At 40.7% G+C, this 24,371-nt stretch overlaps 1 protein-coding gene across 3 annotated transcripts in view; it reads left to right on the forward strand.

Moving 5' to 3' along the window:
* The window catches only part of MBNL3 (muscleblind like splicing regulator 3), a 55,868-nt gene that overhangs the window by 20,931 nt on the left and 10,566 nt on the right, over nt 1–24,371 (forward strand). For all 3 annotated transcript variants that reach the window (XM_063432048.1, XM_063432047.1, XM_063432049.1), the window contains exons 2-5: nt 1,923–2,087; nt 7,558–7,758; nt 9,405–9,641; nt 18,399–18,549. In XM_063432048.1, coding sequence (XP_063288118.1) covers nt 1,923–2,087; nt 7,558–7,758; nt 9,405–9,641; nt 18,399–18,549 — 754 coding nt within the window. The remainder of the gene's footprint in view (nt 1–1,922; nt 2,088–7,557; nt 7,759–9,404; nt 9,642–18,398; nt 18,550–24,371) is intronic.

The following is a 24,371-nucleotide window of genomic DNA, read 5'->3' on the forward strand; positions in this document are numbered from 1 at the left end:
AATTGTCATAATCCGACAATCCAGGACCATGAGAAGTATTTAATGCAGTGCTTTCAATAGATAAGCATTGGATGTGCACAGTGCCTGGCATCAGCATACTTTGTTGAAAATATTCATAAATTAAATCTATTTCAGTTCAGAGATCTAGTGACTGTCTGCCTGAGAGCCTGTAGGCTTGGAAATTACAAACCAGACCAGGTTTACAGGGGCAGCATCTATGCCCCAAAATCAATTCATTAAGTTTGTAAATATGTTTGGGCAGTGCCCTCTAGGCCTACTATTCCCATATGTCAAAAGTGTTTTGTGAAAATTACTTGTCTGTCTTGCTCTACCTATTGTACAGTACTGTGGAATATGTTGGCGCTATATAAAATATTGTAAGTAATTCTGGTGTTTAGTCTGTCCCTTTTATCCAGTGTCAAAGTAAACAGGATTGTTTAAATTATCAATATATCAAAAGATTGCAAAATTAAAATATGGTTTTATGTTAAATCAATTTGAAAAGTTTATCCAAAAATATTAAATCATTTGAAAAGCTTAGCAAACAATATTAATTTGAGGCAATAGTTTTGTTAGGCAGTAATAGACATTTTTAGGCAGTAAATATATTTTATTTCTTCTGGCGTGTAAATTTTGTAAACTGCCTTAATCAAGTCCCATATTTGTCCCTTTAACAACAAAAAACATAGAAACCCTTGCTTTCTTGGACACCCTGGATAACACATGGCCCAGTGATATTTGTAAACTCTAGCGGTGTTATCCACTAAGCAAGGTTAGGCAACCTTCGGCACTCCAGATAGTGTGGACTACATCTCCCATGATGCTTTGCCAGAATTCTGGGTGTAAGAGCATTAGTAGTCCAAAACATCTGAGTGCCGAAGATTGACTAAAGTATGATTTGCGAGAAGTTAACAATGAATTGAAATAATAAATGCCAAAATAGTCACATTGGAAAAACCATGTTTTCAGTGCCGCAATTTTGAACACAAGTTTTAATTTTCAACAATATGCACTTTACTGAATAATCCTGTCATTTCAGTGTTCCAAATGTAATAAAATGCTATAATTATCTGTTGAAGTTGGAAGCAAATAGGTGTTTTTTTTTTCTACATGTGCAAATAGAGAAGAACTGTGAATTTGTCTGTGGAATGTAGAATTTGAATTTCTTCTAATTCTACTTTTATTTTTAGTAATTAAATAATAATAGATCTGTCTTTTTATAAACTCCTGAAATTGCTTGAGAACAGGACAGTAATAAACATTATTTACTTTTGTACAAAAGAACGTGTATATAAATAAAATATATGAATAGTATGGTACTAGCAGGGTTTTTTCTGTTCCCCTGGAAATTAAGTTAACAAGGAGCTACCATTGGTTAGTTCTCCTGACCAATTCATTAAAAACATTTGGTCTAAACAACACACTTCCTAACAGTGGGAGGTTTAAAATCAGGACACGGCGTACGCCACCTATCTTGAAAGGGGCATGGCTGCCAGTGCATGCATACCACTTTGACTGACCGCATGTCTGCCCGTCTCACTGAGCATGTACAGTGAGATATAGACACACAAGGAATGGTAATGTTTCAGATCTATGTCTATTTTCGAACACTTCATAATATCTTGGGGGTTTATTCGTTTTACAAAGAATTATGGGGTACTTACAACTAACTTTGAAAAAGAGATCAAAAATAAGGTGGGCAACTCCATAGGATTGAACTTTTTTACCATTGCAACCATATTTGTGTAAAATTTGAATGCTAATATAGCTCAATTGCATACCTTTCCTGTTTGGAAATTAAGAGTTTTATAGGTAGCCTTGGAAGATATGGAGCAGATGACAAGGAATTTTTAAAAACAAAAGCTTCTGTCTAAAGACACTCAGAACTCACACTTTTCTTTGTTTCCTATTTTGTTTCCTAGGGTCGGTGTACAAGAGAAAATTGTAAATATCTTCATCCTCCCCCGCACTTAAAAACCCAACTCGAAATCAATGGACGGAATAACCTTATACAGCAAAAGACAGCAGCAGCCATGCTTGCACAGCAGATGCAGTTCATGCTTCCTGGTACACAGCTACAGCCAATCGTAAGTAACCTAGGTCATAAGGCAACTAAACACCATACACCTTGTAGCTTACACTGAGTTATCCTATACCTACAAAGAGCAATCTCACAGTGTCTAAAAAGGGAGAGTTATTTACTGTCTGTACACCAGTACTCAGGTGGTATATCTGGTAAGACATTCTTGTTGTGAAATAAGCGTGTTGGCTCTTATTGCACTCTTTGTATGTATACTTACCAGAAAACTGACGGATAACATCACAGAGCGAACATAGACAGGTTTCCACTGGTTAATCAGTGAGAATTGGGAATAATCTTCTCTGTCTAAGCAGTGCATGAATAATCATGTGCATGTATTCCACTTAAACTCAGACCTTTCTGTAAGTTCCCCATTATGTTTAAATAGTTCCACTCAGAGCTCATCAGACCCTGGGCAAGTGCTCCGGGAAAGATGCAGTGATTTAAGATAATGTCACTAAGTGAGAAGTTTCATGAGTAATGAGACTGTAATTAGCAGTGTGTGAATATACTTAATATACTCATCAAGGTTGTGCTTTGCATCTGTGATATTTGCTTCTTCTAAATGAATTTTATTTTCCCTTTTAACAAAAAACCTTTGTTTTTTTAATGTAGTTTATGATAACATTGCTAATATGGAATAGCAGTAATAAAGACGTGTACACCGACCCATTGTAGTGCGTTGCCATAGAGAATTATTGGGAGGTATGCAATCAGGGCAGGGGTTGGGAGGGCATTGAGGAGCATGCTAAAGATGCAATGTGTTTCATTGGTGATGCCCAAAATGGTTGGGCCTGAACTCCCATAGAAGAGACCGTGTCAGCTTAACATCAACACACTGACAGCCTCTTTGAATGTTTAGTGACCTCAGCAAAGCACAAAATACTTTTAATGATGTGCTCACACTGTGCTTGCTGGGAACAGTTCCCAGAGGTCCCACATTGGAATGCAGTCCTACACAACCTGCGGCCCCCCAGATGTTTTGAACACCAACACCCATGATTTTTCAAATGAAAGAGATAGCCAGGGAATCATGGGAGTTGTAGTTCAAAACATCTGGGGGGCTGCAGGTGGTACAGGCCTGGGATAGTGGACAGGACCCTAAAATCTGGACTGTCCTACCAAAATTAGGACAATTGGGAGACTTGTAAGTTAAGCACAGGCCCTGATTTCCTATCAGGCAGAATTTGCAGCTGCCTACATGAACTTTCCTGGAGTGCCTGTTTTTAAGCACTCCAGCGTCTCTAGGATTCGTACTTAGGGGGGGCACATAAGAGGCCAGGGACAAAAGTAGGGGGGCAGTTATAAAATTTGTGTATGTGTGTGTGTACACGGGGTTGAAAAAATTCCGGTTGCCGTGGCGACTAGACATTTCACCCTGGCGTCTGGTATTTGTCAGCCCTTTGCTAATCAGCGCAGGAAACAATAAAGCCGGCTGCCGCTGGGAGCATGGAGGCAGTGCATGAAGGAGCAGTAACCTTCCTGCAGTTCCTCTCTGCTCCCTTGCGCGCTGTTTAGTGACATGACGTCACTCCTGCCCCGGAATCACTACAGAGAGCGAGCAGAGGAGCAGAGATAAACTGCAGGAAGACTGAGAAGGGACATACTGGACGCCAGGGAAAGATCAACTCAGCTCTCCCAAAGGCTGAGTGAATATAAATAAAAATAGCAATTTGTGAGTGTGTGAGAAAATATGTGTGTGTGTGCTGAAAGGGCCTGTAAAGTGTGTGCGTGTGCATCTAGGGGCTGCATTGTGAGTGTATGTGTATTAAGGTTGCATTGTGTGCTTATCAAGGAGCTGTAGTTATATATATATATATATATATATATATATATATATAGATATAGATATAGATATAGATAGATATATCATACCTTCAACCCCACCCACACATAAATACATATATATGAGCTTTGGTGGGTCATGGGATGGAGCCTGTATGTATGTATGTATGTGTGTGTGTGTGTGGGGTTGAAGGTATGTGGAAAAGAAGTGTGTATGTGGGTGAAGGACCACAGTGCGCCAATTGGAGTTGGAAACTAGAACTCTGTTGATGTTCATTTTGCAACATAACCTAGAAACCATAATTCATGTTTAATCACATATAAAATAAGGGCTTCTTTTATTCTTGCATTGTGTATATAAGAAGGAATCAGATGAGTATCAGTTGAAGGCAGTTTTACCGAACCTGTGTGCTGCACAGATGTGCTCTCAATTTCTACCTGTCTCGTGCCTGAAGATTATATGACACTGTGCCATTACTCTGCTGTCCCAAAGATATGTGACTTTAATTATGTTAGAGGTTTGGAGTCCCGCTGTCTGGTAACTATTTACATAAAAGATCAGAGGTCGGGAAGCATGCTAAAAAGAAATTACACCTTCATGTCAGATCGCACAGTGATGTCCTAACTGGATGTATTAACCCTTACTGCTAGATGATAAATTGCTTGTTGTTGAGAGATGACACAGGTCAAAATAGATGTCCCATGGTTAGTCAAAATAATTGTGTGCATGTGCGTGAGTGTCACTCTGCATGTACGTTTATTATGAGTTAAAACCGGTATATACCTGTAGATTATACAGTGATTTAAGAGTTATATAGTTGCATGACAGATTTCAATATTGTGTTTAGAATGATTTATATTTTATTCATCAAGCAAGACTGGGTTTTATTAAGTTTGCAGTAAAACACATGAAGCAAAAATAAAATAGAACATAAAAGAAAATCAGAATAGCAATATCTCTACAGGGTACATCTGCAAAAGGTTAATCTACCCATGTGTTAGAAATGAGTACAAATATGCCACTAAATCAATAGAATGCACAAGTTAAATAAATAATATATTTTTTTTATTTTTTATTGCAAAATGTATTACAATGACCTTGGAGACTAAAGGTCAGATTACAGTCCAATGCACAACCATTTAGAGAAAACCATTTCAATGAGCAAATAGCATCCACTCCTTCACAAATTGAATTAACATTTGAACTCCTGAATGGTAAATTCATCAATGGTATTCAACCCAAAGTTTTTTAATTTATTTGTTATTTTAAGTGACCAATCATACAGACAAAAAAAGCTGTCACATCACCACTGAATTAAATAAGATGTAAATAGGGAAGAGACAATAATGGAATTTTCCCGCTGGTTCCTCTAGTTTTCTTTGGTGACTTTATGAATTAAGTCATATTGTTTATACAGGATTAGACACACCTCCCTGCATGTGACTTACTCAACCTTTCTAAACACTCCCATAAAGAGAAATCTAATGTTTACACTTCCTTTATTGCACATTCTGTTAAGTTTGGAATGCCTTATCTCCTTTTAAGTTAACAGCCTTTGAACTTCCTGTGTGTTATTTAAAGTTAAATGTATAGAATATGAAATAAAAACCTCTAAAGCAAGTTAACATCTGGTTGAAAATGAAACCTTTTTCCATGCAGGCTGTGTAAGTCAATGGTATGTCTAGGGCTGCATGGACAGAAACAAATGTGATTTAAAGGATCACTATAGTGTCAGGAAAACAAAGCGGTTTTCCTGACACTATAGTGCCCTGAGGGTGCCCCCTCCCGTGGCGCTGAAGGGGTTAAAACCTCTTCAGCCACTTACCATTATCCAGCGCCAAGCTCCCTCGGCGCTGGTGACCTCTCCTCCCCGTCCGACGTCACTGGAGCCGAATGCGCATGCCTGGCAAGTGCCGCGCGTGCATTCAATGTGTCCATAGGAAAGCATTTCTCAATGCTTTCCCATGGACGCTCTGCGCGATGGATGCGAAATTCGCTTCCAGCGTTGTAGATGCGCCTCTAGTGGCTGTCCAGAAGACAGCCACTAGAGGCTGGATTAACCCCAAATGTAAACATAGCAGTTTCTCTGAAACTGTTATGTTTACATGTGAAGGGTTAAAACCTGAGGGACCTGGCACCCAGACCACTTCATTGAGCTGAAGTGGTCTGGGTGACTATAGTGTCCCTTTAAGTCTTAAATGGCAGAGAATTGAAAAGTGAAAATGCAGGGCATGATCTACATCATAACTGCATTATTAAGCTAAAGATGTTTTGGTGTCCCTTTAATTTTGTTTTTCTGGCCTCACAAACTTGATATAAGATAAGTAAACATAATACAAATAACAGGAAGTTCCATTCAAACAAATTACTTGGACTGGAAACATATTTCTAGTATTTACAAATGTGGAAAAAACAAACAAATAAAAAGCAACAGAGAGCAGACAATCATCATAGCTTGGTCCATGAGTGACGCCCCTAACCAAATGATCACTTTAGCCTCTTATAGGCTTCATTCGTAAGGAAATGGCAGTAGTAAAGAGCACATGAGTGCTTGTTTTGATTACATTGTAGATGTAAGCCAGTGGCTAAAAATGGCACCCTAGATATTTATGAATTGTGCTTCCCATGATGCTCTGTGAATTTAAAGCCTGTCCTGGCATCATTGGAATCTAGTCATCACTGCTACATGCATTCTACACATCACTGACTTAGGGCGATCTTCGGACTATGCTAGTGGGACAAATCTTGAGGTAGCACTGTTTTTAGCCATAGAACTTACTTGTCCTATTTCAATGTATTTTGTTCTACCAATGGAATGTACATTGAAAAGTATACCATATGCTTTGTGAGCCCTGAAATTTTGCAGTATTGCAAAACCAGTTTGCTTTTATCTATTGACTTGTCTATAAAAGATTTTTGTTTTGGAAACATATTTCACACATCAGTACAAAAGAATGCCAAACTGCACTGTGAAAAGAAAAAAAAAAAAGGACATGTTTATAAACTGGTACGGATATATGTCTGGCTGACCAGCCAGCAGCATATGCTACCAATCAGATCCTTAATGACCTACTGCTTATGGAAATTGCTTTAACAAGAATTTTCAACTAGATGTAGACATACTTTATTTTCTATGCAATGAATCATCACCGGGTAGTAAAAAGTGAAATAGCTTTAGAGGAAACGGTAGATATTAGTAATGTGAAAAGCACAGACATTTTGATGCACATTGACAAATGAAGGAAATTATTTAATTATATGTAATATTATTTTAAAGTAACATCTATCAAAATTTATTTCATTTTTTTTAGATACACTGATCTTTTTTTTTCTCTCCTATGATCTCTTTCAGCAGATTACTTCAAGATTACAGCTTTCATAAATATATATATTATTATGTTTGACAATAATTAATAAATATATATTGAAAAGTGGCATCATCCTATCCAGATACATCTTGTAGTATTGCAATATTTAATTGGTCGGTCAGGATAGTTTTGGTATTTATGGTATAACTCCTTCATTAAAGTTAGCCAAGTTTTAAGTCCCTAGCGGCTGTTGAATTCCAAGTCCTCAAAGCTAACAAAGGATCATGGGAGTTTTGGGAGTTCAACCAGAAATATAACTGCCTATTGCCTAGTCCTGGTGCAGGTATTATAAGAAATAATAACGTTTTGTTTATGCTCTACAGACCACATTCTCCGTGACCCCGTCTCTTGCAACAAGTCCATCAATGGCTTTCAGCCCATACCTGAGCCATGTCTCTCCAGGTATGGGCTTGGTTCCGGCAGAGCTTCTACCAAATACTCCTGTCCTGGTTTCTGGAAACCCAGGTGTTACAGTACCTGGGGGCTCTGGGGGCCAGAAATTAGTGCGCACAGACAAACTGGAGGTATGTGAGTGAACAAGGCAAGGTAAATTATACAGTAGATCCAATAGGAAAGCAATGTGACCTGCAGGAAGTAATCAGCAAGCTTACACATTGAAGCATCTCAACTATTTACTACATTTCAGATCCTTACAAGGGCTCACCTGAGACTTGTGTATGTAAATAAAGAAACACCTGTGCTATCTGGGCACATAAATCCAATGAGACCTACAGCTCAGTAAAATGCAATAAGACGGGCAATGTGAGCTCAACTTTAAATAATATCTACAGTGCTACTAACCAGTTCATGTGCTTGTAAGCAAAGCCTCTTCTTAAAGGAGGAGATTCCATTCCATTGATTTTTAGTGTTTTGTGCCTTTGTTTCCATTAATTATAATATATGTACAGCTAATAATGTGCTTAGCTTTCTATGCCAAAAAAGTTGTCATAACACTTGAATAGAATCATTTAACACCTTGCTTCCTTTTAGCTTTTTCTAGAGAACCAGCAACACAGCAATGGTGCTATTATATTCTCTCTTTGCTCTCTTTCCCATATTGAAGTCTATGGGAAAACAATAATTCTGCCCAATATATATGCAGTAATCCTGGAGCAAAATTCTTACTGTGGAGCAATCGGCACGAGCATGCTATTTTTCTATGGGAACTGCTCCACTTTTCAAATGGCTGTCCACGTTTCCTATTTTCTAAATTTGTCACATGAAATAATATTTATAATTTGCTGTAAAATGTGTTTTCTGACCCTTTTTAAAATGTTATTTCGTTTATAAGTGTATTTTAATTTGTTTATATAGTGTACATAGCATTAACCCTTTAATGGAGATAATTGTTCAGATATGAACCAAAACAAAACCTAGAATTTGCTCTTAATTTGTTCCACTTTAGGTTAAGGTTTTGTCTTTGTGTCCCATCCATATTATCTTAGGATTTTTAAAGGACAAAAAAGGGGTTTTCAAAATCGATTACAATCAGTGTGGGGACTTGCTGGGACTGCTTAGGCCATGGGCGTCTCCCTTCAGCAGCCATAGAATTATCACACTGCACAATTGCTCTGCTGCAGCATTCTGAAAGAGCTGTATGCAGCTCTTACTTTCAGCGCTGCATACAGCACACCGGTCAGTCTTGGGCCACTTAAAATTAGCCCCAGATGACAGAGGCTAGCTACAGTATCTATCCATACCTGGGTCTCCTGGTATGAGCAGGGAATTAACCCTGCTTAAACTGCATTGCTATTTACGGGGATTTAAATACCCATTTAAATACCTGTAAAGCGCTCAATTTGATTGCATACAGCCACTAAAAATTGCGCCAGCTGACAGAGGGAAGTCCCAGGTATGGATTGATACTAGGGGCTCCCTGATGTGAGCAGTGATTTAACCAGCTTACTCTAAATCTTTAGCATCTCAACAGTGTTAAAACCCACTCAGTGGAGAAGAGCATGGGACGTTCTAAAAAAGGTAAGGGGTTAAAATGTTTGTAAGCTAGGTTCTGTCAAATGAGGAAGTAACTTGGTTGCATATATTGCAATAAAAAAAAAATAGAAAAGCAGATGTCTTCAGAAGGCAAATTATTTGTGAATCTGTCACAATTAAAGGCTTGATTTTGATGCTTCTGTCAGAAGGTGACAATTTTTAATGTTATCTATTTAAGGTTTGCAGAGAGTTCCAGCGTGGGAACTGCACCCGTGGTGAGAATGATTGCCGCTATGCCCACCCAATAGATATTGCCATGATCGACACAAATGAGAACACTGTAACTGTGTGTATGGATTACATCAAGGGCCGTTGCTCTAGGGAGAAATGCAAGTACTTTCATCCCCCTGCACACCTGCAAGCCAAAATCAAAGCAGCCCAGCACCAGGTGAATCAAACAGCCGCAGCTGCCATGGTAAGGCCATACCCTTTGTAACTGGAGATTTGCTTCAGGTATCTGGGGGTTAATTAAATTGCATTTAACCCTTTTGGGACAGTAAGACCTGAATTGCACATTATAGTATGGGTAAACCTACACTTATTTAAAGATGTAACTAAAATACTAAATAAACCGTATTAAAGAGCATGTTCTAATAAAGCTTCTTTGTGAGAATATGTTTGTCATCTAGTTGTACACAGTCTCCTTAACCCCTTAAGGACACATGACGTGTGTGACACGTCATGATTCCCTTTTATTCCAGAAGTTTGGTCCTTAAGGGGTTAAAGACGAGAATTAGAGTCCTGCAGGGATGCTGAATAAAGTTCACTAAAGTCAGCATAGCTGAGAAATTCAGTTATGTTTTCATTGCAGCTATTTTCACCTAAAATATGAAATTTACTTTAAATTCCCATTTCAGCGTTATTTACTAAATTGAGAATTGCTGTAAATGTCAAATTTAAGCCCAAATTAGCCAAACTGAAAACAAGCAAAAGTAGCAGCCAATCTGGGACAGCCTCAGTAGTCACATGGTTCCATAACTGTATTGGATTTCATTGTGATTTCCCCCACTGTCTCATCAACAATATTTTTAGATATCTCCCATAGAGTCTCAGGGATCAGCAGCAGTCCTGTGGTTAGACACAGTGCACACTGAAACACTCAAATATAGGAATATGAAAGAATAGTGTGACACAGAATGATTGTGTGTGTGTGTGTGTGTGTGCATGTATGTGTGTATATAACTCACTACATCATATGTCAGATTGTGTATGATTATGTATGTGTGTATATAACTCACTACATCATATTTCATATTGTGTATGATTGTGTGTGTCCGCATGTATGTGTGTGTATAACTCACTACACCATATGTCATATTGTCTATGATTGAGTGTGTGCATGTATGTGTGTGTATAACTCACTACATCATATATCAGATTGTGTGTGTGCATGTATATGTGTATATAACTCAATATATAATTTGTCATATTGTGTATGATTATGTGAATGACTACCCACATATCAGTTTACATATTTATTTTCAAGCTACTCTCATTAGACCTTAAAGGATGACTATTGGCACCCAGACCGCTTCAGCTCAATGACCGCCTCAGCTCCCCCTAGTTTCAACCCTGCAGCTGAAGACATAGCAGTTTCAGAGAAACTGCAATGTTTACATTTCAGGGTTAATCCAGCCTCTAGTGACTGTCTCCCTTACAGCCACTAGAGGCCGTTTCCGCGATTCTCGGTGTGAAAATCGCATTGAACTCACGCAGCGTGAGTTCAGATCCCCATAGGAAATCATTGAGTATTGCTTTTCTATAGGGTGGATTAAATGCGCGCGCGTCTCTGTCCGCGCATGCGCATTTGGTGCCACTCGGGAGCTGACATCGGCAGGGGGAGAAGAGGTCACCAGCGCTGAGGGAGCCCAGCGCTGGATTAGAAGTGGCTGAAGGGGTTTTATCCCCTTCAGCCCAGCGGGAGGGGGTGCCACGAGGTAGGGGAAGACCTAATAACCCTATAGTGCCAGGAAAATGGGTATGTTTTCCTGGCACTATAGTGCTCTTTTAATATATTTTTTTCAAGATCGCTGAAATTATGGTTCCATAGCTCACAGTGGTTGTGTTCCAGACTCAAGTTATTACTTGACTATGTCTAGAGAAAGTGAGTGTATATGGGGGACCATTTGAAATTTAGCATGTATGGGGACTAAAAAAAAAATCCACCTCAAAACTTTTCGGATTTAAAAATAAAAGTGACTATTCCCCCTTGATGTATTTGAATTATCACTGTTTTTATTAATTCTGAATATGTCTGTGTGCTCATTCTGAGACTTCCTAGTGATATGATTAAAAAATGTTCAACTTGCAAAGTTGCTAATATGCCTGTATTAATAGAACACTTTAATCTAAAGGAGTCCTTCCTTTTGTTAATAATTTTAGTTTTTAATAATTAATAATTTTTTAATAATGTTTTGACTAAAGCAGAAAATAAAGACCTTCATGTACATCCCTCATGTTGCCTCCATCATCCATCATTTTACAATAACAGAAATATACCATGCTTTAGTTCAGCAAAATTGTAGTTATTCATTATCCTGTATTGCTTGTGTGATCTCTTAAAGCAGCAATCATATATATTGATTTACATTACGGGTTTAAAGAAAAAAATGTTAAAACCATGCTCAAAGTTCCGAAACAGGCAACTATCTACTGCAACTCCTAGCAACTTAAGTGGACTGCTCTTCCCAGCATGCTCTATGCAGTGATCTGGACTGCCACTCCTGCTAATCTGTAGCCACTGCAGACTGCAACTCCCAAATATCTCCATTGAATACCACAAAATAGAGAGTGCACTCCAGCCACTGTTGCACTTCATCCACGTCTCACATCGGTTGGTATGGTGAAGCCATTGACTAAACCTTATTTGAAACTCATTTCAGCATTGTTAATTAAGAAAGAGGAATATTGAATAGGATATGTTTGCTGCTTTTTGAGTTTATGAAGTTGCATTAGTCATATTAAGTTCAATTAACTATAGAAACCATTATGCGTGCATGTTCAGCCTCTTACTGTATTGTATAATGCATTCTTTTTTTTTTCTCCTTTCTTCGCCTGTTCACAAAATGTTGCTCTCCTTATGATGCACCTCTGCTTGCTGTTTTTTGTTGTTGCGCTTGACCCCCTCTGGTTCATTGCCATCATGTGCTCCCTGCCTGCTAATTAAGACTCAGCCAGCTGTCAGATCACTGAAGCGACCCCTCAAGCCATCCCTTGACCTGGTACTTTGACCTTCTTGCTTTGCATGTGACCATTTCAAAGTGCATGGATATCTGTTCATTTACATTTATGTTCACTTCATTGTTTGCAGCCCATGTCCGTGTCAAGTTAACCCGCCAGCCGGCTAAAAATTGTTTCATTCAATTTAAAAAGCCATTTTTTTGAAGCGATGTTCAATAGTGTTATGGGTTTATATATGTGTTAAATAACTGGATAGTTATCACAAAAAAAAATATATACATTTTCTGTACCAGCAAATATTCATTGCTAAGAATTTTCACTTTCCCTCCATTATTCATAGATTGGTAGAGATTAAAGGGACACTCCAGGCACCCAGACCACTTCTGCTCATTGGAGTGGTCTGGGTGCCAACTCCCACTACCCTTAACCCTGCAAGTGTAATTATTGCAGTTTTTTATAAACTGCAATAATTACCTTGCAGGGTTAAGTCCTCCCCTAGTGGCTGTCTACTAGACAGCTACTAGAGGGAACTTCCTGCATCATAGCACAGATTATCTGTGCTAGAGCGTCGCTGGACGTCCTCACGCTGTGGGACTCCTTGGGACTCCTCGGCCGGTGGGCGGGATCAGTCTCGCCCACCGGCCGACGGAGGAAGAAGGTGGAGCGGCGGGGGAGGAGCAGGCAGCGACGTGGGACATGTTGCTGCCTGAGGTAAGTGACTGAAGGGGTTTCCACCCCTTCAGTAACCGGGGATTGGGAGGTGGGAGGGAGAGGGACCCTCCAGTGCCAGGAAAACGGATTGTTTTCCTGGCACTGGAGTTTCCCTTTAATTAGTTCTACATCACGCAAAGGTCATGCCTTACGTTCTTACTTTACCCTGTCTGGTAGTGATAATGGCACTGATCTTATAACACTTAAAACTACACTATAATGGGAAAAAAAACAAGCATACTTTTACAAATGTTCTGTATAGCCTGGGTGTGTAAAACATTTCATACTTTATCCAATTTGACCCCCGCCCCTTACTCTTTTCTGTACCCCCATGTGATCTTGGAAACAAGAAAACATAAAAAATGATAAATAAAGATTGTCAACAACAAAAAAAACATTTCATACTTTATATTCGACCATTTTCTGTTTTTTAGAGAGTGATTTAAAATTGAATATTAAACGTACAAAATAAAAACATACATTGCAGGCTGATAGCATGTAATTACTGAGGTGTTTCCTTGATAAAATTAAGATATAACACAAAAAAGGTAGCTGCAGCATATGGTAATAGAAGACAGGGTATTAAAGTATGAAATGTATGGAATTCGTGTATTTCAAATATTAACCCAAAATAGATGAATTGGAAAACTTTTTTTAACTTTGGCTGTTTTGGCCTACAATTTGAAATTCACCTTTAATTCCAGACAGTTCACACTTTAGTGAGTAACCCTGAGTATATCAATGAACTGCTGTGATTTTCAAGAAACAACTTGTAAGCAGCCCATATGAGATGAGATGTTTTCCTTGATGCAATAACAGAAGGAATGCAAACATCCTTGCCTAAAGTCCTCGGGTGGGATTGACTCCCTGTTTAATATATGTGCTATAAAAGGTTTGTTTATAATGACATTGGCATGAGTAGAGGCATGTCAAGAGCCTAACTGTAGCTTGAAGTATAACCCACCAGTATAAATGGTGTTTGTATGATACAGCTGTGAAATGGCACTATACTAATAGGGCAGCTATTCTCTCTTATTGTTGTAGGAAAACTTTAGCAAAGATAAATCTTAAAGGGACACTATAAGTACCAAGACTTCATCTTAATTAAGTGGTCTGGGTGCTAGGTCCCTGAAAACATTGCTGATATATTTACATTGCAGGGTTCCTAGTGGCTCTCACTCTGACGGCCACTAGAGGTGCATTTGCCAAAATAAGGGAGTTGAACTGTACTATTTCAATCAGATGGTCTCATAGACACCATTTTATTGGCGCAGTGTTTTGTTGCGACGACTGTGCACTATCCTCCCAATGCGTTCCTATTGGAAAATATTGGATTGGCTGAGATCGTCAAGATTGATGATCTCAGCCAAAGAGGCGGTGCAGACTATGGAGAGATCCCTGAGGCGAGTGAGAAGGTTCGTAAACTACTTTTCTTACTCCTATTAATAGTAAGTGACATTTATGAAGAAAAAAAAAGCCTCATCACCCGTGACTACATTTAGGGAATTGTGGATAAAATATAATTATTCTGTTTCAATATGCCAGTGCTCAGTACCGTAAAAGAGAGCTTCATATTCCCTCATAATTTTCCCCATGGGAATAGGTGAATAATTCCTCCTGACAATAATCAGTTTATTGGAGCTGTGACCTTTGAAACAGGATGTGAGTAAAACATTCAGTTCTACTGGAAAAATACAACTGGCAAGCTTGCATGAGTTTATGCATATTTCTGCAGCTTCCCTTCAAAACAATGGATAATGTGAGGCTGGTGGCCATTTTAAAGCGATGGGCTGCAAACTGGTTTATTTTTATGTTTTCCATTGCTTTATTTATTGGCATGTTTTTGACCTTTCTGCCTTCTTTTTCTGTAGCATATAGCTTTGCATCACATTGTTATCCTTTTTTTTTTTTTTTAAATTATTAATTTTTTTTTTTTTATCCCTAAGCAGTTTATTAATGTAAGTATCAAAAACAACTTTTGTCGTGGGCTACAGGATCTATTCAAATGACAGTGGTTTATGCTGCACCGCATTTTACATTGCTGCAATGATGTGCGTGTGTTTAAATATTAATTCAAATAAATTGCCAACCTCCACATTCCATCTAGGCTGAAAGATCTGAGTTGGGAAACATGTCTAAATAGATTAAGCTGAAAACTATTTCCAACTCTTATGGACTACAAGTTGATGCTAAGCTTCTCGCCACTCATAAACCCCAAAGTTGCAAGAAGGTAGCAGGTAGTGTCAGTGGTGTATTCTAGTTTTGTGCTGCCCTAGGCATGACAAAACTCAGGCACAACCCACCCCTCCAATTTTCTCTTCCTGACAGACACACGCCCTCACTGATGCATGCACTGGCATACACTTACTTACAGATACACAGTCATTGTCACACACACTGTTTAACCAACACACACTTTCACTGAAATAAACACTCACTCATTCACAGTTACACACACACACTCACATTCACCAACAGACACACATATACACTAACTTAGACTCACACATTCACCGACAGACACATACACACTCACTGACAAGACACACATGCACACTCACTAACAGAAATGCATACACACTCACTGACAGATACACACTGACAAACACATATACAACACTCACTGACAGACATATATGCACTTAGTGTCAGACACACACATTGAGTGACAGACACACACTGACAGACATACGCATTCACTGACAGACACGCATACACACACTGACACACTCGGAAACACGCATACATACACTGACAGACACGCATACACACACTGACAGACACATACGCACTCACTGGCAAACATGTATACACTCTCACTGACATACACACTCTGACATATATTCACTCTCAGTGACAGACACACACTCGCTAACACACACACTCACTAACAGACACACTAACTCTCACTAACACACATATTAACACTCACTAACAGACACACACACTCACTCACTCACTAACAGACACACACATACTAACACATTCACTAACAGACACACACTAACACTAACAGACACACACTAGCACACTCGCTAACAGACACACACACTAACAGAAACACTCACTGACACACACACACTCACAATTTAAAATTCCGCTCCGCACCGCTCACCTCCCACATAAGGTAGATGCTAGCTTCGGGGGGCCCTAAGGTGGTGCCGCCCCCCTCAATGTGCAGCACAAGGCAAATGCCTTGTCAGTCTCGCGGTAGATACACCACTGGGTAGTGTATAAAAATGCAGATGTGAGGTGTGTAACAAGCAGGGTTATTTACTAAGGTGAAAATTCAATTTTAAGGCCAGAGTAGCTGCACTAAAAGTAAAACTCATAGAGAGGAGTTTTCCAGTTTGGCTATTTTCATCTTAAATTTAAATCAGACACACATACTCACTGATTTGACACATTTTATTATTTTTATTTAGGTCCACCCTACCTCCCTACTTTTGGGAGAACTGGATTGCATCCTTTCCCTGGGGTCCGAACACTGTATTTGGACAGCGTTGGTCCCTGCTGTCCGGGTATGCAGTTGCTTACTCTGCCTTAGCGCACAGCCAACTGCCTCCTGGGGCAGGTAAGGTGCCCAGTCGGCCAGCTCTTGGTGTCCCCCTTGCTTTTGGTGCATGTACCCCAGGTTGCACGTGTACCACAGATTGATAAGCCCGGGTTTAAACTACACATTAGTCCCTACAGAAAAAGTATGCATGGTGGTCCGTGATCATGAATTTGCTGGAATGCTGTCTAAATGAAATATTATAGATTATGTGAAGTGTACATTGCCATCCATCTACATGTAAAGGCACTGCAATGGCTGAACGTTAACAGAGTTATTCATTAATGTGAGAATTCAAAGTGAATTCAAAATGGTTTTCAAATTTAAAGTAAAAATAGCTGTAATTGAATAATTCTCTAACGCAGCTATGCTTTCAGTGTGTTCTTAAATTCGTTATTCACTTTGAATCCTCCCCTTCATAAAGTTATTGTCCTCCATTGCACTGCCTTGACACATGCCACCATCTCCACCTACAGAAAGTTGGATATGTACTCAGGCGCCTTCAGTTGGCATTTTGCTAGATTTGTCACATTTTCAAAAAAGCATTTATTATTTTGGAGTTGGGCACCATGTATCTATAAAAAGAATATGGAATGCTGGCGGGATTGTGGTGTTGGGGCGTGCACAGGAAGTTTTGTGGCAGTTGGCCACATATTTTCCTTTTAAATCAGTCCGTAATAAGGCTGAAGAGATGCAGAATAATATTCATATTTATTGATCCACACTGCTGGTTTTATTGACCCTACCCTAAAGTAGTTAGAAAAATATGCTTAACAATGTATAGAAAACTAAATATGATGGCATATTGAATGTGACACTTTAGGTTAATAGCAAATGTATTACTGTAGTAAAACATTACTATTTTTGAGCATAGATGCTAATTTTAACAAACACCGGCTTTTCACTGTGTAAAGGTGACTGTGAGTAACCAATTTGTGTAGTGTCTTTTCATATACTCTTTTTGTGGATGGGCGTATCCTACTAAACAAGACAAACAAATAGTTGTAGAGCTTTCAGTGTCATTCCACCACCTTGAGTCTATGTTGACCACAAACACGGCAACATGTGCACCTCCTCCATGATACGACCCTTCTGCCCAGTCATATGCATACCTCCTCCCTGCACCATTATACCCATACCACTTTCCTGCCCTGTCAGATTTGTATCTCCTTATTCTCAGTCAAATCTATACCATCATCATGTACAGTCATTTTCGTGTCAGCTTCGTGACAAACATATTCATATTTCATTTTTGCCAGTCCTAGCCATACTTTCCTCCATGCTCAACCATATAAATAAATGTTTATCTATTAAATAGCACATTTATTATCATTTACCAAATTCCACGGCAATGTGTAGTACACACCAACAGTACATCAAATAATTTACCTAACCATGAATATAAATAATTAAAAGGGTATTTATACACTGTCATGTCAGAAAACTCCTGTTGCCCACAGCATCTTGTTGTATTTGATACATTTGAAATTACTTAGGCTGTAATACCAAGTCTGTATATTTTTTCTCCTTTTTCCTTAATGTTGTGATTGTATGTTTATTTTGTTTATATTTTACTTCAGTCGATCTTGGATTTCTTACATTGGGACAATAATCCAGGTGCTGTCGATTGTGTGTGTGTGTATATATGCGATATAACATTCTTGTATACAGTTCCTGTCTGTTTAATTGCCAGGGCTTTCCTAATTGCTTTTAATGGAATCTCTGCAGGCACTTCAGCCTGGAGCACTTCAACCTTTACCAAAGAGGCCAGCACTTGAAAAAAGCAATGGGGCCACTACAATGTTTAACCCAAGCGTTTTCCACTACCAACAGGCTCTAGCTAATATGCAGTTACAACAACCTACATTTATCCCCACAGGTAAGAGACGCAAATAGATTACTTCTTATTTCTTCCTTGTGTAGGAGGGGTATAATAAATATAAGGTTATGCATCATCACCTCACATTACTATACCCAGCACATCTCCTCTATCTCATAGAGAAATCCTACAAAACTAGAATAGTGTTATATTTGTTCAATGCTATTACTTAGTCTTGTTAGTAGTTGTAAAATTGAATGCAGCATTATGGGACACAGCTACACATCACAATGAAGTCAGCAGACGTATTTGGGAATTGTATATGTAATTCCTGGTCACAGAGGATTTTCTATTCTCTTTGTATGTTCTCCAACTGATGTTAGTAGCTGTATTACTGGTTACAAATGATTTTCTATGAGAAGACGCCTTATACCGTGACATTATTACGTGTTGGCACTTTGCTTTCAGTCTATAAACGTACACAGTGTGCTTTTTAAACAGTAGCGTAGGGCAGTTCTTATTTTCCAGCCTTTTACGATATTGCACAATAGGAGGAACAAGCATCTACAGCTGATGACATGGATCATTAATCTACAATCTAAATTAAGTCTGCAGAGACTTATTCAGATTGCTTGAATAGTTGATCAATTCAAATAGTTTGGGTTGTCATGTTTTTTGTGTGCTAGCATGTTTACCTTGCATGTGTGCTGAAACGCTTGGGGCCAAATAAAGGTATCAAATAGTGGGAACATCATGAGAACATATTGTTGTAGGAGCAGGAGATGGTAACAAGCAAAAGTCAGGAAGGGTAAAGGACAGGTGGAGCCTTGTAGCAGAACAGTACGACTAGCCAGCTAAAAGATTTTAATGTATACTTGTAAAAATTATACTGTTTTTCTAAGTCACACATATTGCACTCACATGTGGCATTCTCTGGGCTTTCTGCATTGAGCAGAGATGAGCTGGGGTGTTTAAAATTAGAGCAGGATTGCAAGCTCTAATATTAACATTTGTAAGGACATTAAATGCGAGCAATTATTTTGCATCAAACTGTGGAGGAGTAAAGTAATTATTAAGGAAGCTGGCAGAGAGGGAGTGGTACTGGAACAAAGGCTTTTATAATATTCTTAATGTAAGTAACATTTATAGAATTAGTGTAGTTTGCTAATATGTGGCTAGCGGTTCATAATGACAAGTATACACTGCTTTGCCTTTCATCATGGGGTCAAGTCATCATCTACTTATTCCCCATTTAATTAATATGTCAATGTGACCATTTCCATTGGGTGATTACACAAAGAGTAAGGGTTTCAATTGCCGAGCCATTAGTGCACTTATCTTCACTCCTATAGAATCTACAGCCTGATCTGAAAGCAAATTGCTTTAATGCAGCCTACTTATTTTGCCTGTCAATATTTGCCAAGAGTAGTCATAAAGATACATTAGTTTCTTATGACACTTCAGGCATTGAAAATGTACCATGGTGTAAAAAAACCTCATAGCATGTAATTTAAATTTTTATGCTAATAATATTAATATTATTATATATTTTTTAATTTAGGTGGTTTTTTTTTTTGTTTAATGAATCTATCAAAAATATTACTAATGGGATGAATGTATATAATAAAATAATAATCTAATGTATATAATTATAATAATAATATAATATTTCTCTTAATTACCCACCCTTGCATAAATACTCCAGATTCCGACTGGAATGTATAGAGTATACATATAGGTATATGATAAATATCTAATCAATGAATTAGTATAGATACTAAATAAAAATTGAGTTACTGTATAATTTGTATTAATGGTTTCTTTAACCTCTCCCCATCCCTTACATAAATACTCTGGATCCTAACTGCTATGTATGAAGTTTACATGGAAATATTTCATAACTGTATAACCCATGCTTTCCTGAAAGTCTAGCGTATGAGGCCTCCCTGTTTAAAGCAGTACTGCCTCTGCTTGGGGACAATTCCTAAAGTCCCTTGACAATGATGTCGCCACTGAAGGTCCAGTGGCTGAGAGGGGCACGTAAAGTTGAGATTACCTACCTGAATCTGTCCCTCACATATACTAGAGTACAGCATTGCGGTCTATTGGGGATCCCCTGAGACTGTGAGATCCTCCAAAGACACATCCAAGTCCCTGCAGCCGTTATTGATGACGGCTACAGGGATTGATACTTAGACTCTGCCTTGTCAAAGAAAGTCAGGTGGAGGAGAAGTACAGAGACAAAGTATCGGGGGGGGGTGACAGTGCCACTTTAATATAATCTTGTAAAACGGTGGATGGGAGCAAAAAGAAAGGCTTAAATGTTTTAATAGTGTTACGCAGCAAACGTTTGACATAGAGTGGGATTATTTATCGGCGAAGGAGCTATACCAATCTCTAGCAATTAGATCATTGGAATGGATGTATGTAATGGTATCTCAGTTGTTCGGAGATCCAATAGTTATTCGGAATTGTCAGACTCTAATTCAAACCTGGGGTGTTCCCATATATTGAAACCCTTTGATGATAGCACTACGCACCTAAAATGGTAAAAATATAGGGAGAATTGAAATATATATGAGTAATGAGTAAGGATATTAATCTACACTTTTCTTTCATAGGCCTCAATTTAATAAGCTTTACAAATTATTTATCCACAAAAAATCCCGTTAGACTTTAATGGTGACTTCTGTAGATCGATCATTTGGAATGTTTTTCTGACAGTATTGAATCATTTGGAAAGCTTATTAAATTAAGGCCTTAATGGGGTTTTAATGCCTCTGGCTGGGATTCACTGATCTCTCTCAGCCTATTAGTAGCTCCCTATTCACAAACCGGAGTGAAAAAAATATGTATCAGCTAACGCTCTTAGACTTTCAGTGGTTCCCAATTCGAGGCTTCCTGATTCAAGCCTCAGACTGCAATGGAAGTTGCTGGTCAGAGCTGGCAGGCACTTGCACTGGACTTTGGAGTTAAACCACCCTTGACATTGTAACCAACTGAGGTGATCAGTGGTTAATTCCAATGAAGTGGGTATGATGTCCGGACTGTTCCTTTTTAAAGGGACACTATAGTCACCTGAACAACTTCAGCTTAATGAGGTTGTTTAGGTGAGTGCTACAGCTACCCGGAGCCTTTTTCTTGTAAGCACTGTATTTTCTGAGAAAATGCAGTGTTTACATTGGAAGCTTGGAACACCTCTTGTTGCAGTCAATCAGACGGCCACCAGAGGGACTTCCGAGTTCAGAGGCCCTAAAAAGGCCTCTCGTCCGATGCATTCTGGGTGAATGCATCAGACGGGCTATCAGCACACAAAGCACTGTGAACACGCTTTGTGTGCTGACAGCCTGTCAGCACTGCTGTGGGCGTGGCTTCAGCTGACAGCTGAAGCCCGAACCCACAGGGATGCTGTCCGGCCACAATAGTGGTTGAAGGGGGGGGGTGGGGGGGACGGACCTACTCTCCTCCCCCCCGGCCCCCACCCCTGAGCGGTGAGTGGGGGCCCTAAAAATAAGGGTGGCACATACTGCCCCCCCGGCCCCCACCCCTGTGCGGCGGGTGGGGGCACTAAAATTATCAATAAGGGGGGACCTATTGTCCCCCCCCGGCCCCCACCCCTGTGCGGTGGGTGGGGGCCTTAAAATAAAAAATAAGGGGGGGGACATACTGCCCCCCCCCCCCGGCCCCCACCCCTGTGCGGCGGGTGGGGGCCCTAAAATTCACAATAAGGGGGGGGGCCTACTGCCCCCCCCCCCGGCACCCACCCCTGAGCGGTGGGTGGGGGCCCTAAAATTCACAATACGGGGGGGACCTACTGTCCCCCCCCGGCCCCCACCCCTGAGCGGTGGGTGGGGGCCCTAAAATTCACAATAGGGGGGGACCTACTGTCCCCCCCGGCCCCCACCCCTGTGCGGCGGGTGGGGGCCCTAAAATTCACAATAAGGGGGGGGGACCTACTGCCCGCTTGTAAAATGACACAGAGCAATGTGATTGGATGGCTTGAAATCCATCCAATCACAGTGCTCTGTGTCATTTTACAAGCGTGGGAAAATTCCAAAGAACTTTCCCACGCTTGTAAAATGACAAAGAGCACTGTGATTGGATGGATTTCAAGCCATCCAATCACATTGCTCTGTGTCATTTTACAAGCGTGGGAAAATTCCAAAGAACTTTCCCACGCTTGTAAAATGACAAAGAGCACTCTGATTGGCTTAAACCCACCAATCAGAGTGTTCTTAGCCTAATTGCAGGGCGGGGCAAGGCTTTATAAGCCTTCCCCCGCCCTGCGGAGCTCAGTCTGTGCGGAGCCCTCCATGGGTGAAAATGGATTTTTTTTTTTGGCGCTCGTTTTTTTTTTTTTTTTTTTTTAATTGCGTCGGTTATTATGGATTTTTATTTGGCCTTTTTTGGGGCTGAAGAAAGAAGATTTTAGAAGAAAGAAAACATCGAATGGTAAGTTGATTTTATCTCATTTTTTTACAGGTTTTTAGTTAATGGTCCCCCCTCATTATTTTTAGGGTGAGGGGGGTAGGTAGGGAGATATTTTTTTTTGGGGGGGGGGGGAGGGTTAACTAGGGTCCCCCCCCTTTGTATTTAGGGCCCCCACCCACCGCTCAGGGGTGGGGGCCGGGGGGGACAATAGGTCCCCCCCCCTTATTGATAATTTTAGGGCCCCCACCCGCCGCTCAGGGGTGGGGGCCGGGGGGGGGACAGTAGGTCCCCCCCCCTTACTGATCATTTTAGGGCCCCCACCCGCCGCTCAGGGGTGGGGGCTGGGGGGGGACAGTAGGTCCCCCCCCTTATTGATCATTTTAGGGCCCCCACCCGCCGCTCAGGGGTGGGGGCCGGGGGGGGGGGGGACAGTAGGTCCCCCCCTTATTGATCATTTTAGGGCCCCCACCCGCCGCACAGGGGTGGGGGCCGGGCGGGGGACAGTAGGTCCCCCCCCCTTATTGATCATTTTAGGGCCCCCACCCGCCGCTCAGGGGTGGGGGCCGGGGGGGGACAGTAGGTCCCCCCCCTTATTGATCATTTTAGGGCCCCCACCCGCCGCACAGGGGTGGGGGCCGGGGGGGGACAGTAGGTCCCCCCCCTTACTGATCATTTTAGGGCCCCCACCCGCCGCTCAGGGGTGGGGGCCGGGGGGGGGGGGCAGTAGGTCCCCCCCCTCATTGATAATTTTAGGGCCCCCACCCGCCGCACAGGGGTTGGGGCCGGGGGGGGACAGTAGGTCCCCCCCTTATTGATAATTGTAGGGCCCCCACCCGCCGCTCAGGGGTGGGGGCCGGGGGGGGACAGTAGGTCCCCCCCTCATTGATAATTTTAGGGCCCCCACCCGCCGCACAGGGGTGGGGGCCGGGGGGGGGGACAGTAGGTCCCACCCCTCATTGATAATTTTAGGGCCCCCACCCGCCGCACAGGGCGGGTGGGGGCCCTAAATTATATTGATAATTATTATTGATAATTTTAGAAAGCGAGCTGAGCTGTCAGTCAGACAGCTCAGCTCGCGAACGCGCATTCCGCGCACATGCGCGGTAAAGCGCTCTGGTTCTTCATAGGGCGGCATTCAATGCCGCTCTATGAAGAACGCGATTGGTGCAGCGCGAAGCCGTCCCATTGGGCCCCGCGATTTCGTCATTTTGACGAAAAAGGGGGCGCGGCCTAGCGGGGAGCTCGGCGCTGGAACGGAGGTAAGTTTTGAATATAAAAACTCTCCGAAAATTATTTTTTATAAATTAAAGTTCATATAAAAGCAAGAAGGAAGGCTGGGGGACCTGTCTTTCTTGCTTTTATATGGTGACTATAGAGTCCCTTTAAGGGTCACTTCAGTGCTCAAATAAATAAAAATAACTATTTAGTAGATATATCTCCAATGAAAACCT

This window comes from Pelobates fuscus, chromosome 9 (genome assembly GCF_036172605.1).
Source record: "Pelobates fuscus isolate aPelFus1 chromosome 9, aPelFus1.pri, whole genome shotgun sequence".
Lineage (NCBI taxonomy): Eukaryota > Metazoa > Chordata > Amphibia > Anura > Pelobatidae > Pelobates > Pelobates fuscus.